The sequence below is a fragment of the Dipodomys ordii genome, unplaced genomic scaffold, assembly GCF_000151885.1.
Source record: "Dipodomys ordii isolate 6190 unplaced genomic scaffold, Dord_2.0 Scaffold39, whole genome shotgun sequence".
Classification (NCBI taxonomy): Eukaryota; Metazoa; Chordata; class Mammalia; order Rodentia; family Heteromyidae; genus Dipodomys; species Dipodomys ordii.
In genome coordinates, this window is record NW_012267255.1 from 257,092 (window position 1) to 283,939 (window position 26,848).

At 39.7% G+C, this 26,848-nt stretch overlaps 1 protein-coding gene across 1 annotated transcript in view; it reads left to right on the plus strand.

The window, feature by feature from the left end:
- The window catches only part of Fam73a (family with sequence similarity 73, member A), a 52,871-nt gene that overhangs the window by 10,109 nt on the left and 15,914 nt on the right, over positions 1 to 26,848 (plus strand). Inside the window, exons 5-7 of the mRNA XM_013018201.1 lie at positions 22,839 to 22,939; positions 26,289 to 26,407; positions 26,659 to 26,731. Coding sequence (XP_012873655.1) covers positions 22,839 to 22,939; positions 26,289 to 26,407; positions 26,659 to 26,731 — 293 coding nt within the window. The remainder of the gene's footprint in view (positions 1 to 22,838; positions 22,940 to 26,288; positions 26,408 to 26,658; positions 26,732 to 26,848) is intronic.

A 26,848-nucleotide genomic window follows, 5' to 3' on the forward strand; every position in this document is an offset into this window, starting at 1 on the left:
CCTTGCATGCATGAGGCCCTGGGTTCGATTCCTCAGCACCACATAAGCAAAAAAGAAAAAAGCTGGAAGTGGTGCTGTGGCTCAAGTGGTAGAGCATTAGCCTTGAGCTGAAGAGCTGAGGGACAGCACCCAGGCCCAAAGTTCAGGCACCACGACCAGAACCTACCCCCCCACACACAAAGAAAAAACAAACAATAATATTACAGATTTGTCTGCTAAGGTTGGCTTTAAACCTCAATCCTCATTATTGTAATAAAATATCTCAGTCAGTCAACATAAAAAATAGGAAAGGTTTAGCTGGTCATCAGTGGCTCACACCTGTAATCCTAGCTCCTCAGGAGGCTGAAATCTGAGGATCAAGGTTCAAAGCCAGCCTGGGCAGGAAAGTCTGTGAGACTCTCCAATAAACCACCAGAAAACTGGAAGTAGGGCCGCAGCTCATGTGGTACAGCGCCAGCCTTGAGCTGAAGAGCGGAGGACAGCGCCCAGGCCCAGAGTTCAAGCCCCACGACTGAAAAAAAAAAAATAGGAAAGTTTATTTTGGCTCATAGGTTTCAGTCTGATGTTGATTGGTTTGTCACTTTAGGCCTATGACAAGACAGTACATCATGGCAAGAGTGGGAGGTAGAGGAAGCTCTTACTTTGTGGCAGCACAGAAACAAAGAGAAGAGAAAGAAGAGAAGGGTGGGTCCCACCATCCCCTTGAGGTATACTCCTTAAGACCTAAACCTTCCCACTAGGTCCGACCAAGTTTCCACCATCTCCTTATAGCACCAAGCTAAAAAGATCAAGGCTTTATTAATACCTGGGCCTTTAAGACATTACAGATCCCAACTATTACATTTATTATGCAGCTATTATACTGTTTGGAACTGTAGGAAAGGAATTTTCCAGGAAAGTCTGCCAACTTCTGATCTAATATTTCCCAATTATCCTCAGGTTACTTCCTGGATTGAGGAAGCCATGATAATGCCCCAAGTGTGGGCATTAACATGTGGGCACATTAAAATGTGCCGCATTTTTCTTTATCCTAGAGGGCAGAGATGGTGTAATTCATTTTTTACTCTGCTATGGACTTTCCTTAGCCACTATGGGATATACTTTTAAGCTCATAGGCACCAAAAACTTCCTCCTAGCTTTTTTTTTTTGTTGGTCGTGGGGCTTGAACTCTGGGCCTGGGCGCTGTCCTTCAGCTCTTCAGCTCAATGCGAGCGCTCTACCATTTGAGCTACAGCGCCACTTCCGGTTTTCTGGTGGTTTATTGGAGATAGGAGTCTCAAGGTCTCTCCTGCTGGCTTTGAACCTCGATCCTCACAGATCTCAGCCTCCTGAGTAGCTAGGATTACAGGCGTGAGCCACCAGCACCCGGCTTCCTCCTAGCTTTAACAGTAGTTATTCATTCTATTCCTCTTACAGTAGTTAGACTCTTATAAACAAGTGAACATTTCAGTTAGTGCTCTAACCATGTAATAGCATTTTCCTTTATTACTTATGAGCAGGGTTTGTGTTAAATGTGGTGTGTGATCACTAGGGGGCAGTACATTTTATGTACAAAGTAGACTGACTCATAAATGCCATTCTGTGCTGTGTGTAGCTAGCTCTGGTTAAATTTAGGTCACCACTTTTTCTGGCACGTCTTGTGTACACCTGTTGCTGTAAATCAGAGTAAGAAAGAACATGAAGGTTATGCACAGAAGACTTGAAATAACATTAGTGTAGATTTCCATAACTGTGTAGCTAGTAGCATCCAGAAGTATTATATTTATATGTAGTCTCTTTTTCAGAAAATCGTATCAAATTGTAATTTTATTAACTTTGTTCTTGTACTTTTTTTGGTGGTGCTGGGGTTTGAACTCAGAATTCAGAGGCTTGCACTTGTAGCCAGATGCTTTATTACTTGAGCCATGCCTCCAATGCTTTTTGCTTTAGTTATTTTTCAAATAGGGTCCCGTGTTCATAAACTGGCTAGACTGGACTGTAGTCCTCCTATTTATGTTTCCCCTGTAGCTGAGATTATTGGCATCCTCTAGCATTTCCAGCTTTTATTTATTGAGATAGGAGTCTAATGAACTTTTTGCCCTTGCTGACCTGGAGCTTTCCTTTCAGTCTCTACCTCCTGAATATTTAGGATTACATTTCAGGCACACACCATCAAACATGGCTATCATTACTATATATATATAATTTTTATATAAGTTTTTATTGTGAAAATACTGTACAGAGGGGTTACAGTTACGGCATTGTAGCTTCTTCCTTTGTTTTTCCCCTCCCATCCCTTCCCTCCCACCTCCTCAGCTATACCCCCCACACCCACCTAAATTGTAAAGTGTCTTGTACATCTCATTGTTGCAATGGGTCAATCTGTATCCCTATTTAAACAATTTGTAGATGATACCTTATAAATAAGTTAGAACTGATAACAAGGAAGAAAAAACCGCTTTTGTCCCTATCTTGGGGTTCATTTCTCCTAACATCATCTTTTTTTTTTTTTTTTTTTTTGGTCATGGGCCTGAACTCTGGGCCTGGGTGCTGTCCCTCAGCTCTTCAGCTCAAGGCTAGCGCTCTACCACTTGAGCCACAGTGTCACTTCTGGCTTTTTCTGCTTATTACCCAGGGCTTCATGTATGGTAGGCAAGGACTCTACCACTGAGCCACCTTCCCAGCCCACCTAACATCATCTTATCTGACCTTTTCTGCTTGTCTCAGACACATACTAATTATTGCAAAAAAGGGAAACCATGGGACCTATGTATCTTTGGGCCTGGCTTACTTCACTTAATATATTTTTTTCCAAGTCTTTTCAATTCCTAACAAATGGGGCAATGTCATTCTTTCTGATGGAGGCATAGAATTCCATTGTGTATATATACCACATTTTCTTGATCCATTCATCTACTGAAGGGCATCTGGGTTGGCTCCATATCTTTGCTGTGGTAAATAGTGCTACAATAAACATAGTTGTGCTGATAGCTTTTGTCTGGTCTTTTTTGTGATCATTTGTGTAAATGCCCAAAATTGGGATTGCTGGGTCATAGGGGAGCTCTATGTGGAGTCTTTTGAGGAACCTCCATACTACTTTCCAAAGTGGTTGAACAAGTTTATACTCCCACCGACAATGCAATAGGGTTCCCTTCTGGCCACATCCCCTCCAGCATCTGTTGTTATTAGGGTTCTTGATTATAGCCATTCTAACTGGGGTGAAGTAGCATCTAAATGTGGTTTTGATTTGTATTTCTTTTATGGCTAGAGAGGTTGAGCATTTCTTCATGTGTCTATTGGCCATTATTATTATTATTATTATTTGCTGGGCATGGGCCTGAATTCTGGGATTGGGCGCTGTCCCTGAGCTCTTCAGCTCAAGGCTAGTGCTCTACCCACTTGAGCCACAGCACCACTTCCAGCTTTTTCTGCTTATGTGGTACTGAGGAATCGAACCCAGGGCCTCATGCATGCAAGGCAAGCACTCTACCATTGAGCCACCTTCCCAGCCCCTATTGGCCATTCTTATTTCCTCTTCAGAGAAGTTGCTCTTTAACTCTTTAGCCTACTTATTTTTCGGGCAGTTGTTTCTTTGAGGATTTGTTGTTGGGAGATTTAATTTTTTGAGTTCTAAGTATATTTTAGATATTAGACCCTTATCTGTTGTATGGCTAGTGAAGATCTTTTCCCAATCTGTGGGCTTTCTATTGATCTTGCTAGCTATGTCCTTTGCCATGCAAAAGCTCTGCAACTTCATGCAATCCCATTTGTCCAACCTTTCTTTGATTTGTTGTGTTTCTGGGTCTCTATTAAGAAAATTTTGGCCTGTGCCAAGGAGATCTAGGGTTTCTCCTATTCTGTCCTGTAATATTTTCAGGGTGTCTGCTTTGACTCCAAGGTCTTTGATCCATTTGGAGTTGATTCCGGTGCAGGGTGATATATAAGGATCTAGGTGGTTAACCAATTTTACTAGCACCATTTACTGGCAAGCCTTGACTTTTCTTAGATTTGGTTTTTTCATTTCTGTGTTGTAGGGCTATATTAGGTAAACTTTGCAGAGTTGTGAGGATTAAATCAGATAATGCATATTGTATTTAACATAGGCAGTTCATAGTCACTTTTTATTTATGTATTATCATAATTATATTCTAGTTTAAAGAGGCCTTTCCTAAGTTGATTTCTTTTGTGTAGGCTCCTAAGTTGATTTTTAAAACTGCATGTTTTCAGGTAGGTGGCTGTAACATACTCAGTTTGTTTTACATGATACTGTTCATATACTCCAGAAAACATCAGTTTTTTTTTCTGGTCTCAGAAAATGTTTAAAGTAATTCATTTAAGAAAGAAAAAAAAAAGATACTCTTAAATCTACTTTTGTGTTAGAAAAAAAATACCATCTAAGGAGGCTTCAGTGACTCGTGTCTGTAATCCTAGCTACGCAGGAGGCTAACAATGGCTTAAAGGAATGAGGTTCACAGTTAGCCTTGGCAGAGAAGTCATAAGACTTCCTTTCCAAAGCGACTGGCCAAAAGTTAGTCTGGGGGGGGTGGGAGGGGGGCTGGCTCACAGTGTAGAATGCTAGCCAAACAAACAAGTTGAGAGAATAAGGATGGGCAAAAGAAAAGTCATCAGTTTTGAAGTAGCTTTGGTTTCTTTGACATTGTGATGAATAGGAAAAAACAAAGGATGTTACTGAAACCCAGTGCCAGTGACTCATACCTGTAATCCTAACTAATCAGGAGGCTGAGATCTGAGGATCACTGTTCAAAACTACCTGGGACAGGAAAGTCTGTGAAACTCTTATCTCCATTTAACCACCAGAAAACCAGAAGTGGATCTGTGGCTCAAAGTAGTAGAGCACTAGCCTTGAGCAAAAAAGCTCAGGGACAGTGCCCAGTCCTGAGTTTAAGTTCCATGATTGACCAAAAGAAAAAAAAAAGATATTGAATATTTCCCTCTAGCTAGTACATCAGTTTCTCAGTAAATTCTGTCATTCCTTCCTCTATAGTGCAGGCCTCCTGTACACTCTTTTTTTTTTTTGGTCAGTCGTGGGGCCTGAATTCTGGGTCTGACCACTGTCCTTCAGCTCTTTAGCTCAAGGCTAGCTCTCTACCATTTAAGCCACAGTGTCACTTCCAGCTTTTGCTGTTTATGTAGAATCCAACCCAGGACCTCAGGCATGCAAGGCAAGAACTCTGTCAATGAGCCACCTTCCCAGCCCTCTTCTTTGTTTTTAATTGAAAAGGTGATGAGCAGGGGGTTACAGTTATGTAACTGTACACTCTTTGAAGCCTCATTTTATTTTGCTTGGGTTTAATAGACTTTATAATAATGTCCGAGGTTTTAATAAATTTCCTTTTTCCATTTCTCTGCTGATGATCTTCCACTGTACATTTCAGCAATTAAAAAATTTGATTAAAATTTTTTAAATAATACTTTTTAATTTTTTTTGGTGGCACTGGGGTTTGAAATCAGGGCCTTGTATTTGCTTAGCAAGCACTCTAGCACTTAAACCATTCTGCCAATCCTTTCTTGTGTTGGTTTTTTAAAATTATTATTATTTTTTTGTCGGTCATGGGGCTTGAACTCTGGGCCTGAACGCTGTCCCTCAGCTCTTAAGCTCAAGGTGAGTGCTCTACACTTGAGCCACAGAGCCACTTCCATTTTTATGGTGGTTTATTGGAGATAAGATGATCCTGCCCAAGCTGGCTTTGAACCATGATCCTCAGATCTCAGCCTCCTGAGTAGCTAGGATTACAGTCGTCAGCCACCAGTGCCTGGCTGTGTTGGTTATTTTTGAGATAGGGTCTTTAATGCAGCCTAGACTGCAATCTTTCCATTTATTCTCCTTGCATCTTTTGAGATGCAAGCATGCATCACTGTTGTCCAGTCATTGTTTGAGATGCTCAGGCTGGCGTGGAACTGAATCCCTGATCTTTGCCTCCCAATTAGCTAAGATTACTTGCTTGAGCCGCTAGGCTTGGCTAAAATAGTATTAACTTAAAAAAACAACACCTTTTATTTTTTATTTTATTTATTTATTTTTTTGGGTCCAGTCGTGGGGCCTGAACTCTGGGCCTGAGCACTGTCCCTCAGCTCTTCAGCTCAAGGCTAGTGCTCTACCACTTGAGCCACAGCGCCACTTCTGGCTTTTTTCTTTTTGCTTATGTGGTGCTGAGGAATCGAACCCAGGGCCTAATGCATGCAAGGCAAGTGCTCTACCACTGAGCCACCTTCCCAGCCCAACACCTTTTATTAACATAACTTTTTGGATAATGTGGTAAGGCTTCCTACAATTTCATATAAAACAATTCTAGAGAACGAGATGTGGTGGCTCATGCTCATAATCTTACTCATTGGGAGGCGGAAGCTGGAGAATCAAGAGTTTGGGTTACATAGCAAAGCTGTCTCTCCAAAGGAGGTGACCTTCTGGAGAGGGGGTGGGAATGCAGAGCCAATGCCTAGCACATTTAGGCAGCCAGCTGTTGAGGGATGTAAGTGCCTTCCTGTCCCTGGCAACATACCCTTCAGCTCAGGAGAGTGAGACCCAGCACAAAAATATGGCTTTGCCAACCTCTCTCAAGGCTACGAGAGAGAATTTGTGCACACCTAAAGCCATGCAATGAATGATTTTATCTTATTGTCCTCTGTTTGTTTAATGACATTTTAGTTACTCATCCCAGAAAGAGGAGCAGTTGAGTAGGTGAAAGAAGTCCTTTAAAATGGAAACACCTCTAGCTTTTCAGAGAGAGTGGAATTCTTCTGTGAAATAACTGTATAACAATGGGGGAAAGTTATGCTTCTTCAAATGCATTGATTACTTTCCACAGTACATTATAATTATTTCTTTGCATAGCCAGTCTTTCACACAGGATCTTCATAGGCCAAAAACTTATTCGTTTTTTTTTTGTTCTTTTCCATGCATCAATGGCATATAGACATAAATAGATATGTGGATCTTAGCAAGATGCTTATCAGAATCACCTTGCAGCCATTCGTGGTGGTATATGCCTATAACCTCAGCACTTGAAGGAGCATTGAGAATTTGAGATCAACTTGGGCTTTAAAAAAATCATCCTTCCATCTATTTTTTGTTATTGATGTTGGGGTATTAACTAAAGGCCCTGTGCTTGTTGGAAAGGCTCTCTGCCACTTGGGTCATAAACTAAGCTTTTTTTTTTTTTTTTTTGGTCAGTCATGGGGCCTGAACTCTGGGCCTGGGCGCTATCCCTCAGCTCTTCAGCTCAAGGCTAGCGCTCTACCACTTGAGCTACAGCGCCACTTCTGTTTTTTTTCTTTTTGCTTATGTGGTGCTGAGGAATCGAACCAAGGGCCTCATGCATACAAGGCAAGCACTCTACCACTGAGCCAACTTCCCAGCCCAAACCAAGTTCTTTTTGCTTTAGTTGTTTCAGTAAGTCCTCAAGTTTATACCCATGCTATCCTGAGCCCTGATCTTCAATTTATACTTTCCACATAGCTGGGATGACAGCAATGTACTACCACTACCACACCCAGCTTTATTAGTTGAGATAGGGTCTCAGGTGACAGCACCTCCCCCCCCCCCCCCCCCCCCCCCGCCACACACACACACACCAATCTACTCTTGGAAGTAATTAGCTTGGGACACCACTCCCAGCAACTTCTGAAGCATTAAACAACACACCTACTGAAAGAAAAACTTTTTCATGGTTTAGCATGTGATTCTTAGGTACATTTTTGCTTAAGAGGACCATTAAGTAATAGTTGAATGATAGCTATATTGTAGATAGTTGGATAGGTAAGATTTTAGCACTTAAGATTTTCTGCAATAAGTTTAAGTAAATTAGTTTTATACCTTAAGTTTACTATTAAGTATAGAACTGTATTTTTAGTGATGTAGAAATTTAATCAAAACTAATTTCTTGGCCAGGCACTGGTGCATCACACCTATAATCCTAGCCACTCAGGAAGCTCAGATTTGAGGATTGCAGTTCAAAGCCAGCCCAGGCAGAAAGGTCTATCATACTCTTCTTTCCAATAAATTAACAAAAAGCAGAAATTGAGCTGTGGTTCAAGTGGTATAATACTAGCCTTGAGCAAAAAAATAATCTTGGAGACAGCACCCAGGTCCTGAGTTCAAGCAACAGAACAAAAAATTAATAATAGAAACAAGGGTAACAATGTCCAAAAAGGGGTGACATTGCCAGTTACCTGACTTATGTAACTGTGCCCCCTTTGTATACCTTTATAATAACAATAAAAATTTTAAGTATTAATAAAATTTAAGAAAATGAAAAAATAATTATTTTGTTAGAACATATAAAAACCATATGTAGCTGGGCATCGTTGGCTCATACCGTTAATCATAACTTCTCAGGAAGCTGAAATCTGAGGATTGTGATTCAAAGCCAGCCCAGGCAAGAAAGTTGGAGAAACTCTTATTTCCAATAAAGCACCAGAAAATCAGAAGAAGCACTGTGGTTCAAGTGGTAGAGTGCTAGCCTTGAGCTGAAGAGCTGAGGGACAGTGCCCAGGCCCAGAGTTCAGGCCCTACAACTGGACCCCCCCAAAAAAAAAGAAATGTACTCATTACCTTGCTCATGTAATTGTAACCCCTCTGTATGGTATTTTTACAATAACAAAATTAATAATAATAAAAGGGTGCATTGTACTTATAAACTAACTTGTTAAATGGTAATCCCTTTGTATAATTACTTAAAATAATTAATATTTATTAATATATTTCTTTGTGCTGGTGTTAGGATTTAAACTCAGGGCCTGGACACTGTCCCTGAGCTCAGGGCTAGTGCTATACCACTTGACCACAACTCCACTTTTGACTATTTGGTGATTAATTGGAGATAGGAGTCCCATGGACTTTGTCTGGACTGATTTCAAAACGCAATCCTCAGAACTCAGCCTTCTGAGTGGCTAGGATTACAGGAGTGAGCCATGGCACCTAGCTAACCTTAACTTTTCTAGTTAGGAGCATAATGTGGTTCTTTATTTAGCTCTTTGTTTATATCCTTTATGATGCTTTGTAATTTTTTTCCATAAATGTCTTATGTGTCAGTTTCCCTGGGTTGAATATAGTTTCCTTGTTTCAAATTATAGCTCTTTAAAATTTACAATTTTATATTGTTTCTGATATCGAAAGTATTATTGTTGTGTTTCTCTGTGTTTTTTTGTTTTTGTTTTGTTTTGTTTTTTGGTACCTGTACTGGGGCTTGATCCCAGGGCTTGACTCCTTCACTCAACTTTTTGTTCATGCCTGGTGCTAACACTTGAGATAAGTTTCCTTTTTCTACTGTTTTTTTTTTTTTTTTTGGTCTGTTGTGGGGCTTGAACTCTGGGCCTGGGTGGGGCTTGAACTCTGGGCCTGGGCGCTGTCCCTCAGCTCTTCAGCTCAAGGCGAGCGCTCTACCACTTGAGCTACAGCGCCACTTCCTCCTCTTTCCACTTTTTGTTGGTTATTTGGAAGTAAGACTCTGAGAGTTCCAGATCTCAGCCTCCTGAGTAGCTCCCATTATAGACTTGAATCACCAAGGCTGTATACAGTGTTGATTTTTCTACATTTGAATATTAACAGCCCTTGTGAACTTATTTGGTAAGGTAAAGGAGTATTAATCACTGAGAGTCACATGAGAATTGCTAAGGCTTACAAATCAGTTTGCAAGCATTTTTTGAAAACAAAGGAGGAGGCAACAATGCTTGATAAGAAATGTACTCATTACCTTGCTCATAATTGTAAGCCCTCTGTACAGTATTTTCACAATAAAAAACTTATTTAAAAAAAACTGTTTACTCTGAGCCATAGGTATGATGAAATTGAGATGAAATAGTCCTTGTCTTCAAGTTCATTTTGGTCTGATTGGTCAAATGTCATGATCAAATAAGAAGCAATATATGGTAGTGTTTTTCTGGGTGATAACATTATTTTTCCTTGATAAATAATTTATAAGCTTTGAAAAATGAGTACGGTGGAGCATGCTTGTAATTTCAGTGGGCAGAAGCCAAGCATTCAAAGCTAGCCTGGCCTACATAGTGAAACCCTTTATCAAAAAGAACAGGTAGAGGATATAGCTCAGAAATGTAATGTTCATGTGGCATGTACATGGCCCTGGGTTCCAAAACTAACATTATGGAAAAATAAAGTGAGTATAAATGGGTCGTGGCTTTACAAATGTTTATTATTTTGATTTAAAGTAATAATGTACACATCTGTGCTATAAAATAACTAATTTATACATACCAAATATATAATAAAATCGTGTATTTATATCTCACAATAAACAGAAATTTGCATAATTTTGCTAAGCAATTAGGCTTTAGGTAATCACTACAATGGGATTAACACTTAATATCAAGGAATGATTTATTCTTTACATAGGAGACTTCTTTAATCACTGTGAATAAATATTTCTGTTATGTTGTACATATGTCATTACCAAAAAAGTACAGCACCTTCAAGAATTACATCTTATTTTTTTTTTTTTCTGATGATGCTAAGGCTCATACCTGGGTCCTTATGCATGCTACACAAGTGTTGAACTGGACACTAGCCCCGGATGGTTTTACCGTCTTTGGTTAGGTTTATTTGGGTAGGACCAAATTGCTGAATTCAATACCAGTTTAAAAATAAACCTGATTAACAACAGATGTAGCTTGCTTATAGTTTCTAGGGACCATTATTTAATTGATAATGATTTACAGGAATAATACACAAGCTAATAAATCTACACTTTATAACTAGTTTCTTTTAATTGGACTTCATATTTTCTGTGCTTATGTTTTTTGTAAAGATCAGTGTGTATTTGGAAGTGCAGTGTTAGCAGGCAATTCTGAAGCCATAAGTTTGATAAATGTTGTTTTTTTGGCTGAAGTAAAAGACTTAGGGATTCTTTTATACTGATGTGTAGGAACAAATTTAGACCTTAAAAAATAAACCAGGAATTTTTATAGCTTAAAAAGCATTGCTATAAACTATGCATATTTTAGTTATTAGGCCTCATTGCTATAAACTATGCATATTTCAGTTATTAGGCCTCCTTATAATCTATTTTTTGAACAGAGTGAACTAGAATCTTAGATATGGAATATTTATGTGGCAAGCATTTAATTTCTTTATATATGTGGAATATTTATATAGCAAGCATTTAATTTCTTTATATATGCCCAACATGGTAAAGGCAGTAGAGGGACAAAAATAAAGATTCTCATGCTGTTTTTAGGCAACTAGAGTATATTGTCTACCAGGCATTAAAAGTGACTACATGTGTACCCGAGTAAGTACCTGGTAATGCATTTGTATAGGTCTGTGGAAACACTGCTTTTCCCAGGGTGGCAAGAGAAGTCTTCACACCAGTGACACTGAAGACAGTCAGCCCAGCAGGAAGACAGTTGAGAAATGGCAGAGGGAACAGCATAGCTCTAGCATAGAATAGAAGGGGTTCAAACAATAAGTTGTTGGGTATGTTCCAATACAATATATGTAAGAGAATCATAGATAAACTGGGAAGGGTCTTACTTTGTACCTTAAAGATTATTTCATCACAAATTTATATATTTCAAGGAGACTATGAAAGCACCGTCACTACATTTAAATGTTTTCATCCATCTTTCTTGTGGTTCCTTTTTGTAAAAGTATGTTTGGAGTCAGTAAGACATCCTCTAAGGGAAAATCAGAGCTTTTTCCAGCCTAGTACTGACTGCACAAATTCTCTGGCAATGAGCAGGTCATGTTCTCAAGTGGGACCTCTTGACTGCTAGAGAGGTGTTATTCTTTTTTGGTAAGCAGCCAGATAGAACAGTTGGACATTTTGAATGAGGTTGGCTGCAGGAAGAAGCACCTCACTCTATCACCTCGTGTCAAATGTCGGCCCAGAGTTGACATCTTCCTTTCCTGCAGAGTCACTGTGGTAGGGCAAACTCCCTGAGGGTTTATTTTTAGGAACTGATATCAATTTTGGGCTTAAGTTGTATACTCAGATCTCTATACAGGGAGCTGATTGCACAACATGAGAAATTTGGCTTAGTAATTTCCTATCGAATATTGAGGCTCACAGTCTTAATTTTTTTTTTTTATGTCGGTGGTGGGGCCTGAACTCTGGGCCTGGGCGCTGTCCCTCAGCTCTTCAGTTCAAGGCTAGCACTCTAACTTGAGCCACAGTGCCACTTCTGGCTTTTTCTGCTTATGTGGTGTTAAGGAATCAAACCCAGGGCCTCATGCATGCAAGGCAAGCACTCTACCACTGAGCCACCTTCCCAGTCCCCCAACAAGAGGAATTCTTGATGCTTGCCCTTGCCTCTTTTAATTCAAGTTATGTTTTCACAGCCTAGGTTTCTATGTCCTAGATTTCATGAGGTCATAAAAGCCTTTTTGTAATTTATACTTGTCCCTTTAGCCAGGGGCCATATGTGGGATATTATGTAAATAATAGTACCTAAGGTTCCTATAAAAGTCTCCATAACTGAAACCCAGTCATACTTGTTGTCCCAGTCACTGCTTCCTTCTTTAAAAAAGAAAAGAGCTTCATGCTGGTGGCTCATGCCTGTAATCCTAGCCACTCAGGAGACTGAGATCTGAGGATTGCAGTTCAAAGCCAGGCTGGGCAGGAAGGTCCATGAGACTCTTATCTCCAATAAACCACCAGAAAACTGGAAGTGGCACTGTGGCTCAACTGGTAGAGTGCTAGCTGAAGAGCTGAGGAACAGCGTCCAGGCCCAGAGTGTAAGCCCCAAGGCCGACAAAAAAAAAAAAAAAAAAAAGGAAGAAAAGAAAGTCTGGGAACATGGCTTAGTAGTAGAATGCTTCCCTAGCATGTGTAAAGCCCTTGGTTCGATTTCCTCAGTACCACATAAACAGAAAAAGCTAGAAGTGGTGCTGTGGCTCAAGTAGAGTGCTAGCCTTGAGCCAAAGAAGCTCAGGGACAGTGCCCAGGCCCTGAGTTCAAGCCCCAGTACTGGCAAAAGAAAAAGAATATAATGCTATTTGTGATGGCCATCTACAATGTAAGTGGCCCCTTTCTATTTCCTCCTCAGTGTGACTGGCAGTGGTATTTCTCAGTTGGGAATCACAGTTGTTGTGTTAGCAGTCATGGTGCATGAAAGTTTTCACAAATAAGAAAAGCCAGCCACAGCTGTCATTGCGGTCTCTTTTGCATAGTGTCAGGGGCAGACTGCTTATGCATGCCTGTTAATCTTTTAACAGAGGCAAACTGTGTAGTAAAAACACAGCAACCTTTTAGTTCTCTCTTGTTCTAGTGGATCTCATTGCTGGGCTTGGCAATGTTGATGCACATTGAGGGGAAAATCAAGAACATATTTCACTTTATGAAATTGTGTTCACTTTTTAAAAGCTCAGTGTTGTTCTGGTATTGAAAAAACAATCAGAAAAGCACACTGTAGATTGGTAGGTTGTTATATAAAATGCACAAAGCAGCAGTAGTTTTCTAGACTCTTGGTTATTTGAAAAATTATAGTAGACTGTATAATACTTGTTGGCAGCAGAAACTTTTCCTTTTTGAATAAAACCATAAGAAAGACAAGATTCCAAATCTTACTTAAGCTGGTAAAAGTCATCTGGCGAATAGCCACCAACATAGAAGTCAGCTGACATTGAGACGTTTGGCAGACTCTCTCTTCCTGCCCATGTTATAAAATCTGCAGTGGACAGCCTGGGTTTTAAAAGAACAGTGGCATCTTTGGAATCTCTGCTAGAGTCAGTTGAGGTTAAAATAGACTTGATGCTGTCTATGTGACAAAAAATAGAATGTGCTTTGAGACAGCAAAAGTGAGACACAGAAAACCTACTTCACTTGGTCAAAGGAAATGGAGCCAGGCCTGAGGTTTCAAGGTCCAAGTCTGAAATGTCTTCCAGTTTTTCTTAAAAAAAAAAAAAGACAACAAAAAACTTTTAAAACAAATCCTTCTTTGGAAAAAACTTAAGTAATATGTGAATTATGAGGTTATGAGAGAGGGAGAAAGACTTGAATCCAGTCAGATTTTTGGCCTGAAACTTATGACAATTTAGTTAAAAATAAATATTACAGTTTTGTTGCTCTTCCAACGAAGGACATTGTTTATGATGCTGCATGAGTGTTTTAAAAGTTATTGGGTGATTGAAATAGGTTTTAAAAAGTTGAAAAAGTCTTTAGATTGACTTACTTTAAAAGATGGCCAACCAACCATCCAACAAAGCTACTCTACTGAAAAGCAGTATGTTAATTGTAGTATTTTATGGAGTATTTTGTTTTTTATTTTCTTGTGGTTTTAAGGATTTAATTCCTCTTTCATTCTACCTTTAACAATCCTTTCTGCTATCAACTTTGCGGGGTATATAATATATAATCAACATGACTTTATTTTCTGTCTTGCTTTTTAAACCCTTGAAGGAAAGTGCATAGTTTCTTGACCCTGCCAGGCAGGTACTATATCACTGAGCTACATTCCCAGCCATTATTGAGCTTTTTGTGTGAATATGAGAGGGGTGGTTCTTGCGAGTTGTTCAGGCTGACCTGGAACTCATTTGTTGTACAGGTTTGTCTCAAAGTCACACTCCTGCCTTAATCTCCTAAGTGCTGACATGCTCCATTAGGAGGCTGCCTTTCACACCAGGCTAGTAGTTGCCCTTATATAGTAAGCATAATTTCCATATCTTCTCCTTGAAGGTATTTGTTTTTCTTCCCCTAAACATCCCCATTTGAAGTAGGTGTGGTGTGGTATACCTGTGACAGATAGGTAGACAGATAAATATTCTAAATTAACTGTTCTCAACCAGCCACTAGATAGTAAAAAGTTGGTAGCTAGGAGAATAAAGATTATGATGGGGATTTGCTTGGTAAGATATACTATGACTACTGCCTTTATTTGCAGATAAATTGTTTTCAGTTTGCTGTTACACTTAATAGACTTATCAGGTCTTTTGATTGTTGAACCTAGCTTCATTGTAGATGCTTCCTCATTCACACAATAAAACGCTTGTCTAGTAACAACCTATAGCCTCTTTGCCAGGGTTGAAACACAGAAAGTTTTTCTTTTGTTGCCCCTCTTTCACTCCACCTTTAATGATCCTTTCTTCTGTCAGCTTTGGAGGCCAAGATATATGATCAATTTGGCTTTATTTTTTGTCCTGCTGCTTTTTTTTTCTTGGCCAGTCCCTGAAGCTTGAACTCAGGGGATGAGCACTATCCCTGAGCTTCTTTTGCTCAAGGCTAGCACTCTATCACTTGAACCACAGCTCCATTTCTGGGTTTTTCTGTTTATGTGGTGCTGAGGAATTGAACCCAGGGCTTCATGCATGCTAGGCAAGCACTCTACCACTAAGCCACCTTCCCAGCCCCGTAAACATTGTACCCTTATGAACATTCTTATGCAGATAAGCATTTCTATAAAATGTCCAGGGGTAAGTTGGACGCCACTGGCTCACACCTATAATCCTAGCTACTCAGGAGACTGAGATATGAGTATCACATTTCAAAGACATCCCGGGCAGGAAAGTCCATGAGATTCTTAATGCCAGTTAACAACCAAAAAAACCAACGTGGTGTTGTGGCACAACTGGTAGAGCACTAGCCTTGAGCAAAGCTCAGGGACAGCAATGAGGCCCTGAATTCAAAACCCAGGACTGGCATACATACAAAAAAAAGTCCAAGGGTAGAAATGCTAGGTTATAGAGTACAGTCTGAAAGATTGTTGCATGATTGCTAAGCTTTCCAAAATTCTTCTGCCTGCCCTGAATCAGTGGCTCAAGTCTGTAATCATGGCTACTCAGGAAGTTGAGATCTGAAGATAGAGATTTGAAGCCATCTCAGGCAGATAGATCAGTGAGACTCTTATTTCCAATTAACTGGCAAAAACAAATAACACAACAACAACAAAAAACTAAGCTGGATGCCAGTGGCACATGCCTGTAATCCAACTACTCAGGAGGCTGAGATCTCAGGATTGCAGTTCAAAGCCTGCCCAGGCAGGAATGGCCATGAGAGGTCTTATCTCCAATTAACTACCAGAAAACTGGAAGTGGTGCTGTGGCTCAAGTGGTAAAGCGCTAGCCTTGAGCTGAAGAGCTGAGGGACAGTGCCCAGGCCTAGAGTTCAAGCCTCATGAGCAACAACAACAACAACAACAAAAACACTAAAGTTGGAAGTGTGGCTCAAGTGATAGAATGCCAGCTTCTTTTTTTTATTTTTGGGTCCAGTTGTGGGCCTGAACTCTGGGCCTGGGCGCTGTCCCTCAGCTCTTCAGCTCAAGGCTAGCGCTCTACCACTTGAGCCACAGCGCCACTTCCGGCTCTTTTCTTTTTGCTTATGTGGTGCTGGGGAATCGAACCCAGGGCCTCATGCATGCAAGGCAAGCACTCTACCACTGAGCCACCTTCCCAGCCCTAGAACGCCAGCTTTGAGCAGAAAAAGTCAAGCAAGAGCACAAGGCCCTGAGTACAAGCCTTAGTACTGGCACATACACACACAACATTTTTTTTTAAGTTCTATAAATTGGATATGTCTTTCTTTTTTTTGCTGGTCCTGGAGTTTGAACTCAGGGCTTGGGCGCTATCTATGCCTGAGCCTCTTTGTGCTCAAGGCTAGCACTCTACCACTTGAGCACAGCACCACTTCTGGCTTTTTCTGAGTAGTTTTATTGGAGATAAGAGTCTCACAGACTTTTCTTCTTGGGATGGCTTTGAACCATGATCCTCAGATCTCAGCCTCCTGAGTAGTTAGGATTAAAGGTATGAGCCACCAGTGCCTGACCCAATTGGATGTTTCTATTAGTGGAGTATTAAGTGTTTTCATTGCAGTAAAACTTTTTAAAAAATGTCTTTTCCCCCATTTAGTCATTGTGGAAGTATATAACATCATCTCATTATGATCTTAATACTCTTAACCATTAAGAAAAATTAAATAACCTGGTGGCGCATGCCTGTTATCCTAGCTACTCAGAAGGCTGATCTAAAGATCAAGGTTGTAAGTCCATGAGCTTTTTTTTTTTTTTTTGGTTGGTCGTGGCGCTTAAACTCAGGCCTGGGCACTGTCCCTGGGCTCTTCAGCTCAAGGCAAGTACTCTACCACTTGAGCCACAGCACCACTTCCAGTTTTCTGGTGGTTAATTGGAGCTAAGAGTATCACAGACTTTCCTGCCTGGGCTGGCTTTGAACCATGATCCTCAGATCTCAGCCTCCTGAGTAGCTACCATTACAGAAGTGAGCCACTGGCACCCAGCTTCCATGAACTTCTTTAGCTCCAATTTAGCACAAAAAAAGCTGGAGGTAGAACTGTGGTTCAAATGGTAGAGTGACAGCCCTGAACAAATAAAAGAAGAGACAGTGCCTAGGCTCTGAGTTCAAGTCCTACTACCAGCACACAAAAAATTTAGTAATTAGTTTCTTAAAATATTGACTAAGGTGAAAGCTTTGATTTTCATGTGTTCCTTGTCTTTCAGTACCACAATTCAGAATTGATATTTTTTTTAAGTGGGTTTGGAGGCACATGCCTATAATCTCAGCATTTGGAGGTAAAAGTATAAGGAAGTTGAGGCCAGCCTGTGCTACACAAGAAGTCCTTGTCTCAGAAACACAAAACAAAACAAAAAGAGTTGGTACTTCATAGAAAGAGTATTTTAAGGTTTTATTGTTGTTTTATTTTTGTGTGTATGTGCTAGTCCTGGGGCTTGAACTTTTGAATTCAGTGCTTGGTCTCTGTCCCTGAGCTTCTTTTGCTGAATGCTAGTGCCCTACTACTTGAGCCACAGCTCCACTTCTGGCTTTTTTGATAGTTTAGTGGAGATAAGAGTCTCACAGACTTTTCTGCCTGGGCTAGATTTGAACTGAGCCTCCTGCACAGCCTCTTGCCTAAGAGTATAGGCGTGAGTCTCTGGTGCCTAGCTATTGTAGAGGTATATGAACAATTCATTTGGGATTTTGAAAGATGTTTTTTTTTTACTTTTCACTGATTTATCTAAAAATAGATGTATTATGCTCTTCTTATTATTAAGCTACTACTCTAGGAGTCATAACAATAACTGAGGTGAGAGGTATACTCTCTAGTTTATGGAGACGGATTTAATGAGTATCCAGTTCCTCTGCTATTGAGTTATTTCTCTGTGCTAGTTTCATTTATTTATTTTTAAGTAAAGTACAGCCTGGTAGCTGAGTTGGATGACATTGAATGGCTGGTTACTGTTGATTGAAGTAAAACAGACTTTTAACAGCTTCTGGGTAATGTCAGAAAGGCAAAGTGACAAAGATAAATGTCTGTGTTCCATTCTGAAAATAGCAAAAGTCATATGGAACTAAGAGTAAAGGGCTGTAAATTTAATCCAACTTTGAAATTGCTGTGGCATAGCGAAATTTTACTATGATTTCTCTCTTTAAAATATTTTCTTATCTTTAGGCAGTTGTACAAAGGAGCTGCCATTCAACAAAGCAGTTTATGAATACAGTGTGTTTTGACCAATGTCACCCCTTTCAACATTCTCATCCATCCCCCAAGCCCACCCCTTCCCTCACTGTTCTTAATTTTTTAGGATAAATATTGAATCTTTTTTGCCATTTAACAAAACACTTGATGTATACAATGCATCTTTTTTTTCAATTTTTTTTATTTTGATTAAGTGGTTACATAATTTCCCAAATTTCACAGTATTGTGGGATAGTGATGCTCAGTTAAAGTCACAAACACATTCTAACTTTCCTGGAGCAAATTGTCTATCATGGTCTATAACATTTATGAGTTCTATGAGCTTTTCGATACAGTTATTTCTTCCACATTGGGTGATATGTACTTTTCTTTTGTTTTGCATAGCATCAGTTGTTCCCTCTTTCCCACTTGTTCCCTCCCTCCCATCGCTGCCATTGAGTTGATTAATTCATTTTGGTCAATGTCCAGTGCAGCTGATGGGTCCCGCTGTTGTATGTTTTTCCCCGATTCCCTCTAGTTCTGTGTCGTCGTCCTGGTTTCCCTCCGGTGTACACATATATACCATACATGTGATCAGCAGCATGGGGTTATTTAGTAGTGATTCAAACAGATGAGTGGAAGTCCTTTGTTTCTTAAGTCCTGTTAATTATGTCGTATCACCTAACATTTTGGATTCAACATCCACTTATCAGGGAGACCATGTACCGTTTGTTTCTTTGCTCTTGGCTTATCTCGCTCAACATGATTTCTTCTAGCTCCATCCATTTCCCTGCAAATGCCATTATTTTGTCATTTCTAATAGCTGCATAATATTCCATTGTGTATAGATACCACAATATTTGGATCCATTCATCTGTGGTGGGACATCTGGGTTGTTTCCATATCCTGGCTATTGTGAACAGTGCTGCAATAAACATGGAGGTGCATGTGTCCTTGCATACTGGTTCCTGTTGTTCAGGATAGATGCCTAGAAGTGGTATGACTGGGTCATAAGGGAGGTCAATATTTAGCTTTCTGAGGACCCTCCAGATTGCTTTTCAAAGTAGTTGTATAAGTGTACATTCCCACCAACAGTGTAATAGGGTTCCTCTTTCTCCACATCCCCTCCAGCGTTTGTCATTGGCTGACTTGAGGATGTGGGCCATTCTGACTGGGGTAAGGTGGTATCTCAGGGTTGTCTTTATTTGCAATTCTTTCACAACTAGGGATGGTGAACATTTCCTCATGTGTTTCTTTGCCATTTTTATCTCTTCATCTGAGAAGTCTCTCTTTAGTTCCCTTGCCCATTTCGTAATTGGTTTGTTAGGTTTGGGAGGGATTAGTTTCTTGAGTTCCCTGTATATACTGGATATTAACCCCTTGTCTGATACATTGCTGGTAAATTTTTTCCCAATTAGTTGGTTGTCTTTCTAGCTTAGTTGCGATAGATTTAGCTGTGCAGAAGCTTTTTATTTTAAGGTAGTCCCATTTGTCAAGTCTCTCTCCAACTTGTTGTGACCCTGGGACTCTGTTCAGGAAGTTCCTTCCTGTGCCTATTAGTTCAAGTGTCTCTCCTACTCTGTCCTGCAGTAGTTTCAGAGATTCAGGTTTAATGTTAAGGTCTTTAATCCATTTTGAGTTGATGTTAGTACATGGTGATAGGCTGGGGTCCACTTTTAGTCTTCTGCATGTGGCCGCCCAGTTTTCCCAGCACCAGTGGTTGAAGAGGCTGTGTTTCTTCCATTGTAAGTCTTTGGCTCCTTTGTCAAATATCAGCTGACTGTAGGCCTGTGGTTTTATTTCTGGATCTTCTATTCTATTCCATTGGTCTTCAGGTCTGTTTTTGTGCCAGTACCATGCTGTCTTTGTTATTATGGCTCTTCCATCTGGCTCTTGCCGTATTTTTCTTAATTTTGTGCTCTATAAAATGAACTCTTAGCTGTATTCTCCCTTTCCCCACTTCATTCATCTACTCCTCTCCCTTCATCCCACCTCCTCTCTTGCAAGTACTCATTTCTTGATACTTACTTTGTTGAGCTTTGACTTCATCTTTCTAAAGAGTTATACTATTTGAGCTCTCCATAGAGTGTATTATACTTCAGTTCATTCATTTGTAACCACTTGCATACCACCTACAGGGTTTACTTATACACTTATAGGCCCATTCATTACATAAGAGAGAGACTTGCACACCCATGTATATAGCAGCACTATTTATAATAGCCAAGAAATGGAACCTTTCTAGGTGTCCAACAATTGATAATTGGATAAAGAAAACATAGCACATATATATATTCAATGTACTATTGTTCAGCCATGAAGAAGAATAAATTTATGTCATCTGCAGGAAATAAATGGAACTACACATCATCATGTTAACCCAGAGACCCAAGTTCAACAAGAAAAACATTTTTTTCTTTTCTTTTTTTTTGTGGGGCCTGAACTCTGGGCCTGGGCGCTGTCCCTCAGCTCTTCAGCTCAAGGCTAGCGCTCTACCACTTGAGTCACAGCGCCACTTCCGGCTTTTTTCTTTTTTTGCTTATGGGGTGCTGAGGAATAGAACCCAGGGCCTCATACATGCAAGGAAAGCACTCTACCACTGAGCCACCTTTCTAGCTCCACTTTCCTCTTTTTTTATTTTTGCCAGTCCTGGGGCTAGAATTAAGGCCTGGACACTGTCCCTGAGTGTCTTTTGCTCAAGGCTAGTACTCTGCCACTTGAGCTAAAGTATCACTTCTGACTTCTTCTGAGTTGTTTATTGGAGATAAGAGTCTCATAGCTTTTCCTGCTCAGACTAACTTCAGACTGCAATCTTCATATCTCAGCATCCTGAGTAGCTAGGGTTACAGTCACTCTTACTTTCTATTCCACTGAAGTCTGGCACTCTACCACCTCTATTTCTTTTTGCTGATTAATCAGAGATAAAAGTGGCACAAAGGGCTGGGAATGTGGTTTAGTGGTAGAGTACTTGCCTAGCGTGCATGCCCAGCATGCTGTGGGTTCGATTACTCAGTACCACATAAACAGAAACAAAACAGAAGTGGCACTATGGTTCAAGTGGTAGAGTGCTAGTCTTGAGCAAAAGAAGCTCAAGGACACTGCCCAGGCCTGAGTTCAAGCACCAGGACTGGCAATATGTATGTGTGTGTGTGTGTGTGTGTGTAAAATGAGACCTCCTTTGTATAATTAATTTATGCTAATAAAAAAATCAAAAGATTGAGATAAGCATCATAAAAAATTATAATTTAAACTTAGAAAGTAAATAGTTAAAATATAGAATCTGGTTTTGCCAAAAATAAAGTAGGAAAAATATGCTGTGTATGTCATTGATTTTGACATGCATTATGAGTGAATTTTCTATCAATTGTGAATTATTTTCACTTCTGCTAGTTAGAACATGGACTATAATTGATTGTGCAATGGTTGAATTTTAACTAATGTGTGTTTCCATTTTTAAAAAAATCACTTTACTTCCCTGTAGTTACAAATAGTATTTTCTGTTCCATAGCATCTTTAGAACTTGTAAAATACCTTATAAAGATACTGAATTTTGCTAATGGAATCAAAACTGGGATAAATGAAAGCCAATGAAATTTCTGGTTCCTTTTTAAAGAAGATAAAGTGTTTTGACAGATTTAATACATTTAGAATCCAAACAAAAAGATATATATATATATATATATATACATATCTATATGTATTACATAGCTGTGATAATCTGGATACATATCAGTCATATAATACAATATAATCAAATATATAGAGTATTTGAAAATATGTTATAAGCTACTTTTCTGAAAGCATATGAAGATTTTCCTACCCGCATTCAGAATGATATATACTGCTCATGAGTAGCCTGTCTTGGTATATCCAGATAAATAATTTCCAGAGTAGTTAAGCTTTATCAACCCTTTAAAATCACCAAGTCAGTTATAGTTAGCCCTTTATTTAGTAAGTGGAATGAGTATCAGGTACCTAGATCTGATCTTTGTTAGGTGTTTAGCTTTTTAAAAGTAGGCCTTAAAGGTTGATGAACTCACAGATAACTTTTTATTGTTTCAAAGATCAGCTAACCACAAGTGATTTACCAGATATTTAAGGTTAATAATTCAGCTTATATGAATGAACCTTCCAGAACTCCCAATTTGGACAAGACCATTTCCAAATGAATTGCTCTGTTATAAAAGAGTTTTGTTATATAGTGATTTCACCATGTAACCAAAATAATGTTGGTGATTAAAATATACTCAAGAGCCCTTCTACTCTAAAATGAAGTTTAATTTCTATGCTTTCTTACATAGCAGTATTTCCTTAGCAGAACAATGGATGCACTTGGAGACAACTGTCAGGTTATAGTCTGTTGGTGTATTATTGTTTTCCTTTTAGAGCCTAGCTGTCTAAATAAAGACTGGGAAGAAATAACCTGTAGGGAGTAAAACATTGTAGAGATCAGTTCCTGAACTTCCCACCTTTTTTACTTTTAAGATAAAGAATCAGATACCACAATGAAGGGGAATGTGGATGACTTTGGCCTACGTGACTCTTTGAGTGTGGAGTCAACCGATTCCTTTGTTTCCGCAGCAGAGGTAAGAGGTGAATGTCTGTACAGAGCTCTTCATTTTATAGTATGAGAGTGTGATTTGCTATAAACCAGTTGAGTTGTCATTCATTTTTATAAAAGTTTCTCTTTTTTTGAGTCATATTCTTGTAATGTAGCCCAGGTTGGCCTTGAACTTCTGATTATACTACCTCAGCCTCCTGAGTGCTGGGATTACAAGTGATTGCTGTTATCCACCCAGTTGCTATTTATTTATCTAATGCTATCATGATACAAAGATGAATATATGCGCTCACAGGAATCTCTTTTAGGAGAAAGCTTGTACTCGACAGGTACTTTCATAGTTTGTAGATTTTGATGAGGCATATATAGTTTTATCATAAAGCAGTTTAGGAGGTAAAAATGTTCAGATTCTTTAGTTAACAAATCATACTTCTAAATGGTTCCATGGACATAATCAGGTTCAAGGATTTTACATATAATAACGCTCACTGTGTCCTTTTAATAGTAATAAAAAAGAATAGTTTTGCTCACTGTGTCATTTTAATAATAATAATGAAAAAAGAATCATTTAATGCCAAATTACAGACATCTACAATTTGAAACATAAACATAATCATCTTTCTAGTGAGCTTACTGGCATAGGAACAGTAATGAGAAAGTACATAGAGGTTTTTTGTTTTGTTTTTGTCCATCATGGGGCTTGAACTCAGGGCCTGGGTGCTGTCCCTGAGCTCTTTTTGCCCAAGGCTAGTACTTTGCCACTTTGAGCCACAGCACCACTTCTGGTTTTCTGGCAGTTAATTAGAGATAAGTGTCTCATGGACTTTACTGCCCAGGCTGGCTTTGAATCATGATCCTCAAATCTCAGCCCCCTGAGTAGCTAGGATTACAGGTATGAGCCACCGTTGCCTGGCTACAATAGAGTTTTGATTTAAATTTTGTAAAAGGAAACCCATATGCTATGTTGTGCAACTCTATAAGCAGAGGAGAAAGTCTAGATATAAATATGCCAATGTATCACAGTGGTGATTACAGAATTGCAAATCTCTGTATAATTTGTCTTCAGTTGAGATTTAAGTTTTCTACCAAAAGATGTGGCTTACAAAGAGGTCATTTCTTTATAAGTTTTTTTTTCTACTTGTAACAATTTAAGCCAGGTTCTGGTGACTCGTGCCTGTAAATCCTAATGACCTCAAGAGGCTGAAGTTTGAGGATTGTGGTTTGAAACCAGCCTGGGCAGAAAAATTCATGGCAAAAAGCCAAAGTGGGCTACGTAGCTCAAGAAGTAGAGTGCCAGTCTTGAGTGGAAAAACTAAAGGATAGTACCTAAACCCTGAGTTCAAACCCCAGTACTCCCACACACACACACCAACTCCCCCCTACACACATACACACACACACACACGAACAGCTTAAAAATACAACATCTGACCAATTTCATCTGTGAGTTTTCCCTTTCCCTTCTCCTCTCCTTCCTGTACCTTTTTCTTCCCTGTCCTTCTCCCTTTTTCTTCCCTGACTGAATGAAGGATCATGGTTCTAGGCCAGCCCTGGGAGAAAAGTACATGGGACACCTTCTCTATGACAAGATTGGGCATGATGGTGTGTAACTATCATCCAAGTTACATGAAAGCTGAGATTAGGAAGATCACAGTTCAGGCCAGCCTAGGGCAGAAGAGTCAGTGAAACTGTCTAAGTAGGAGCAGCTGAATGTGGTGGAATATGCCTGTCATCCAGACTAGGATCAAAAACCTAAGTGACTTGGACTGTGGTCCAGGCTGGTATCCAGGCACAAAGTGAGGCCCTATTTCACGGGTTGAGCACCCAGTGGCTCATGCCTGTAATCACAAGCTGAAATTTGAGGATCATGGTTTGAAGCCAGCCCGAGGAGAAAAGTCAAGAGACTCTCATCTCCAGTTAACCACAAAAAAGCTGGAAATGGAGCTATGGCTCAAATGCAAGCGCTCCACCTATGAGGGAAAAAACTAAGGGACAGGGCCCAGGCTCTGAGTTCAAACCCTAGTACCAGCATAAATAAATGAATAAATACTAATGCAAAAGAAGAACTAGAGGTTAGAGCACCTGCCTAGTAAGTTCAAGGCCTAGTGCTGACTCCACCAAACAAAAACAAAACCCAGCAAATAACAAGAAGAAAAACCAGTACAGGTTTGGAGGTATAGTCGAGAGTGCTTGCCTCACACCCACAATGCTCTGGATTCCATCTGCAGCACCTAGAAAAACAATGAGAAAAGAAAAGTACAGTGTGCCATTAAATGATGGCTTCATAGTGAAATGGAAAATTGCTCTAGAGGATTCTTTTTATAGTTTTTGCAGTTGTTTTTTAATGAACTGGCAGAAGACTAGAATTCTGTTGTGGGGTAGTTAGACTCTATAGAGTCAAAAGTATGATTATCTTTTAGTTGTGTAATGATTAATCAAAACTGCACATGAGACAGAATGCTTTTGGAGTGCCAAATTGAGCTTATTTCCATGGTTTGCTTCATGAATTGTACTTTTAAGTACTCTTTGCATGCTAAAAGCCCTCCTCCTGTCCCTTTTAAAGAGAGAGAATAGCTATAGAGTATTATAATGCTTTTGTGTACCCTGTAGATTTAAATAGTTGGATTCAAAATGAACTAATAAGCTTGTTGCAGTTTTACTCTTATTGACAACTGAAATCTTTTTTGTGTGTTTTGTTTTTGAGACAAGTTCTTTCAATACAGCCCATAGGCTGGTCTGGAATCTTTTTTTTTTTGGGGGGGGGGTCCAGTCATGGGGCCTGAACTCTGCACCTGGGCGCTGTCCCTCAGCTCTTCAGCTCAAGGCCAGTGCTCTACCACTTGAGCCACAGAGCCACTTCCGGCTTTTTGTTTATGTGGTGCTGAGGAATCGAACCCAAGGCCTCATGCATACAAGGCAAGTGCTCTACCACTGAGCCAGCTTCCCAGCCCTGGTCTGGAATCTTAACAACTGATTTGGAAGTTAAATAAAGTTAAGTTTGTTGTTGTTATTTGTTTGTACCTGTCGTGGAGCTTCAACTCGGCCTGGGTGCTTTTTTTACTCAAGGCTAGAACTCTACCATTTGAGTTACAACTCTACTTCCAATGTTTTGGTGGTTACTTATGGCTAAGAATCTCATGGACTTTGCTGCCCAAGCTGGCTTTGAACCACCATCCTTAATTCTCAGCCTACTGAGTGGCAATAATTACAAGCATATGCATACAGGTGTGAGCAACCAGTGGCTAGCAGAAGTTATGTTTTATTAGTTATAAAATACTAATGAATGTTTTTCATGACTAATAGCAGTCTATTTTCTTTCTTTGTAGTTGTTCTTTTCGGTCAATGTTATCTGTTCTATCTCACTGTATTCCTAGCTTGCAGCGCACAGAGAGGTACGGCATTCATACAGCCTAGAGTCTTTTTGTCGCTGCCCTTTTTATGAAGAAGCCATGCATTTAGTAGAAGAAGGAAAAATTTACTCCCGAGTACTCAGGTACTTTTCTAGTTCTGCTTTTGGTGGTGAAATATAATAAGATGTTACTACTGTGTTTGTGCAATGTTTATTAAAAAGACACGGAGAACAAGGAAAGTCCAAGCCTAAACACTGCTTAGGATGTTCTAGCCATATGGAGAAGACATGTGTTTTACATTAAGGTCCTATGGTAAAACCTTGCTTGAGGCCATATTTGTAGTAGGCTTGATTTTGAATGAAGTTTAACAGCTGTCTTCCTCTTGATTACCCAGAACTGAACTGTTGGAGTGCCTAGGAGACAGTGATTTCCTTGCCAAACTCCACTGCATTCGACAGGCTTTTCAGGTATTTTTCAACATTAAAGCTATGTTACCTAGGCTGTCAGGCTATCCAGTGTGCATGCCCAGGACAATTCTGGCTCTGTTAAAAATCCTCCCTGCCACTTTGGCATCAGCCTTTCCC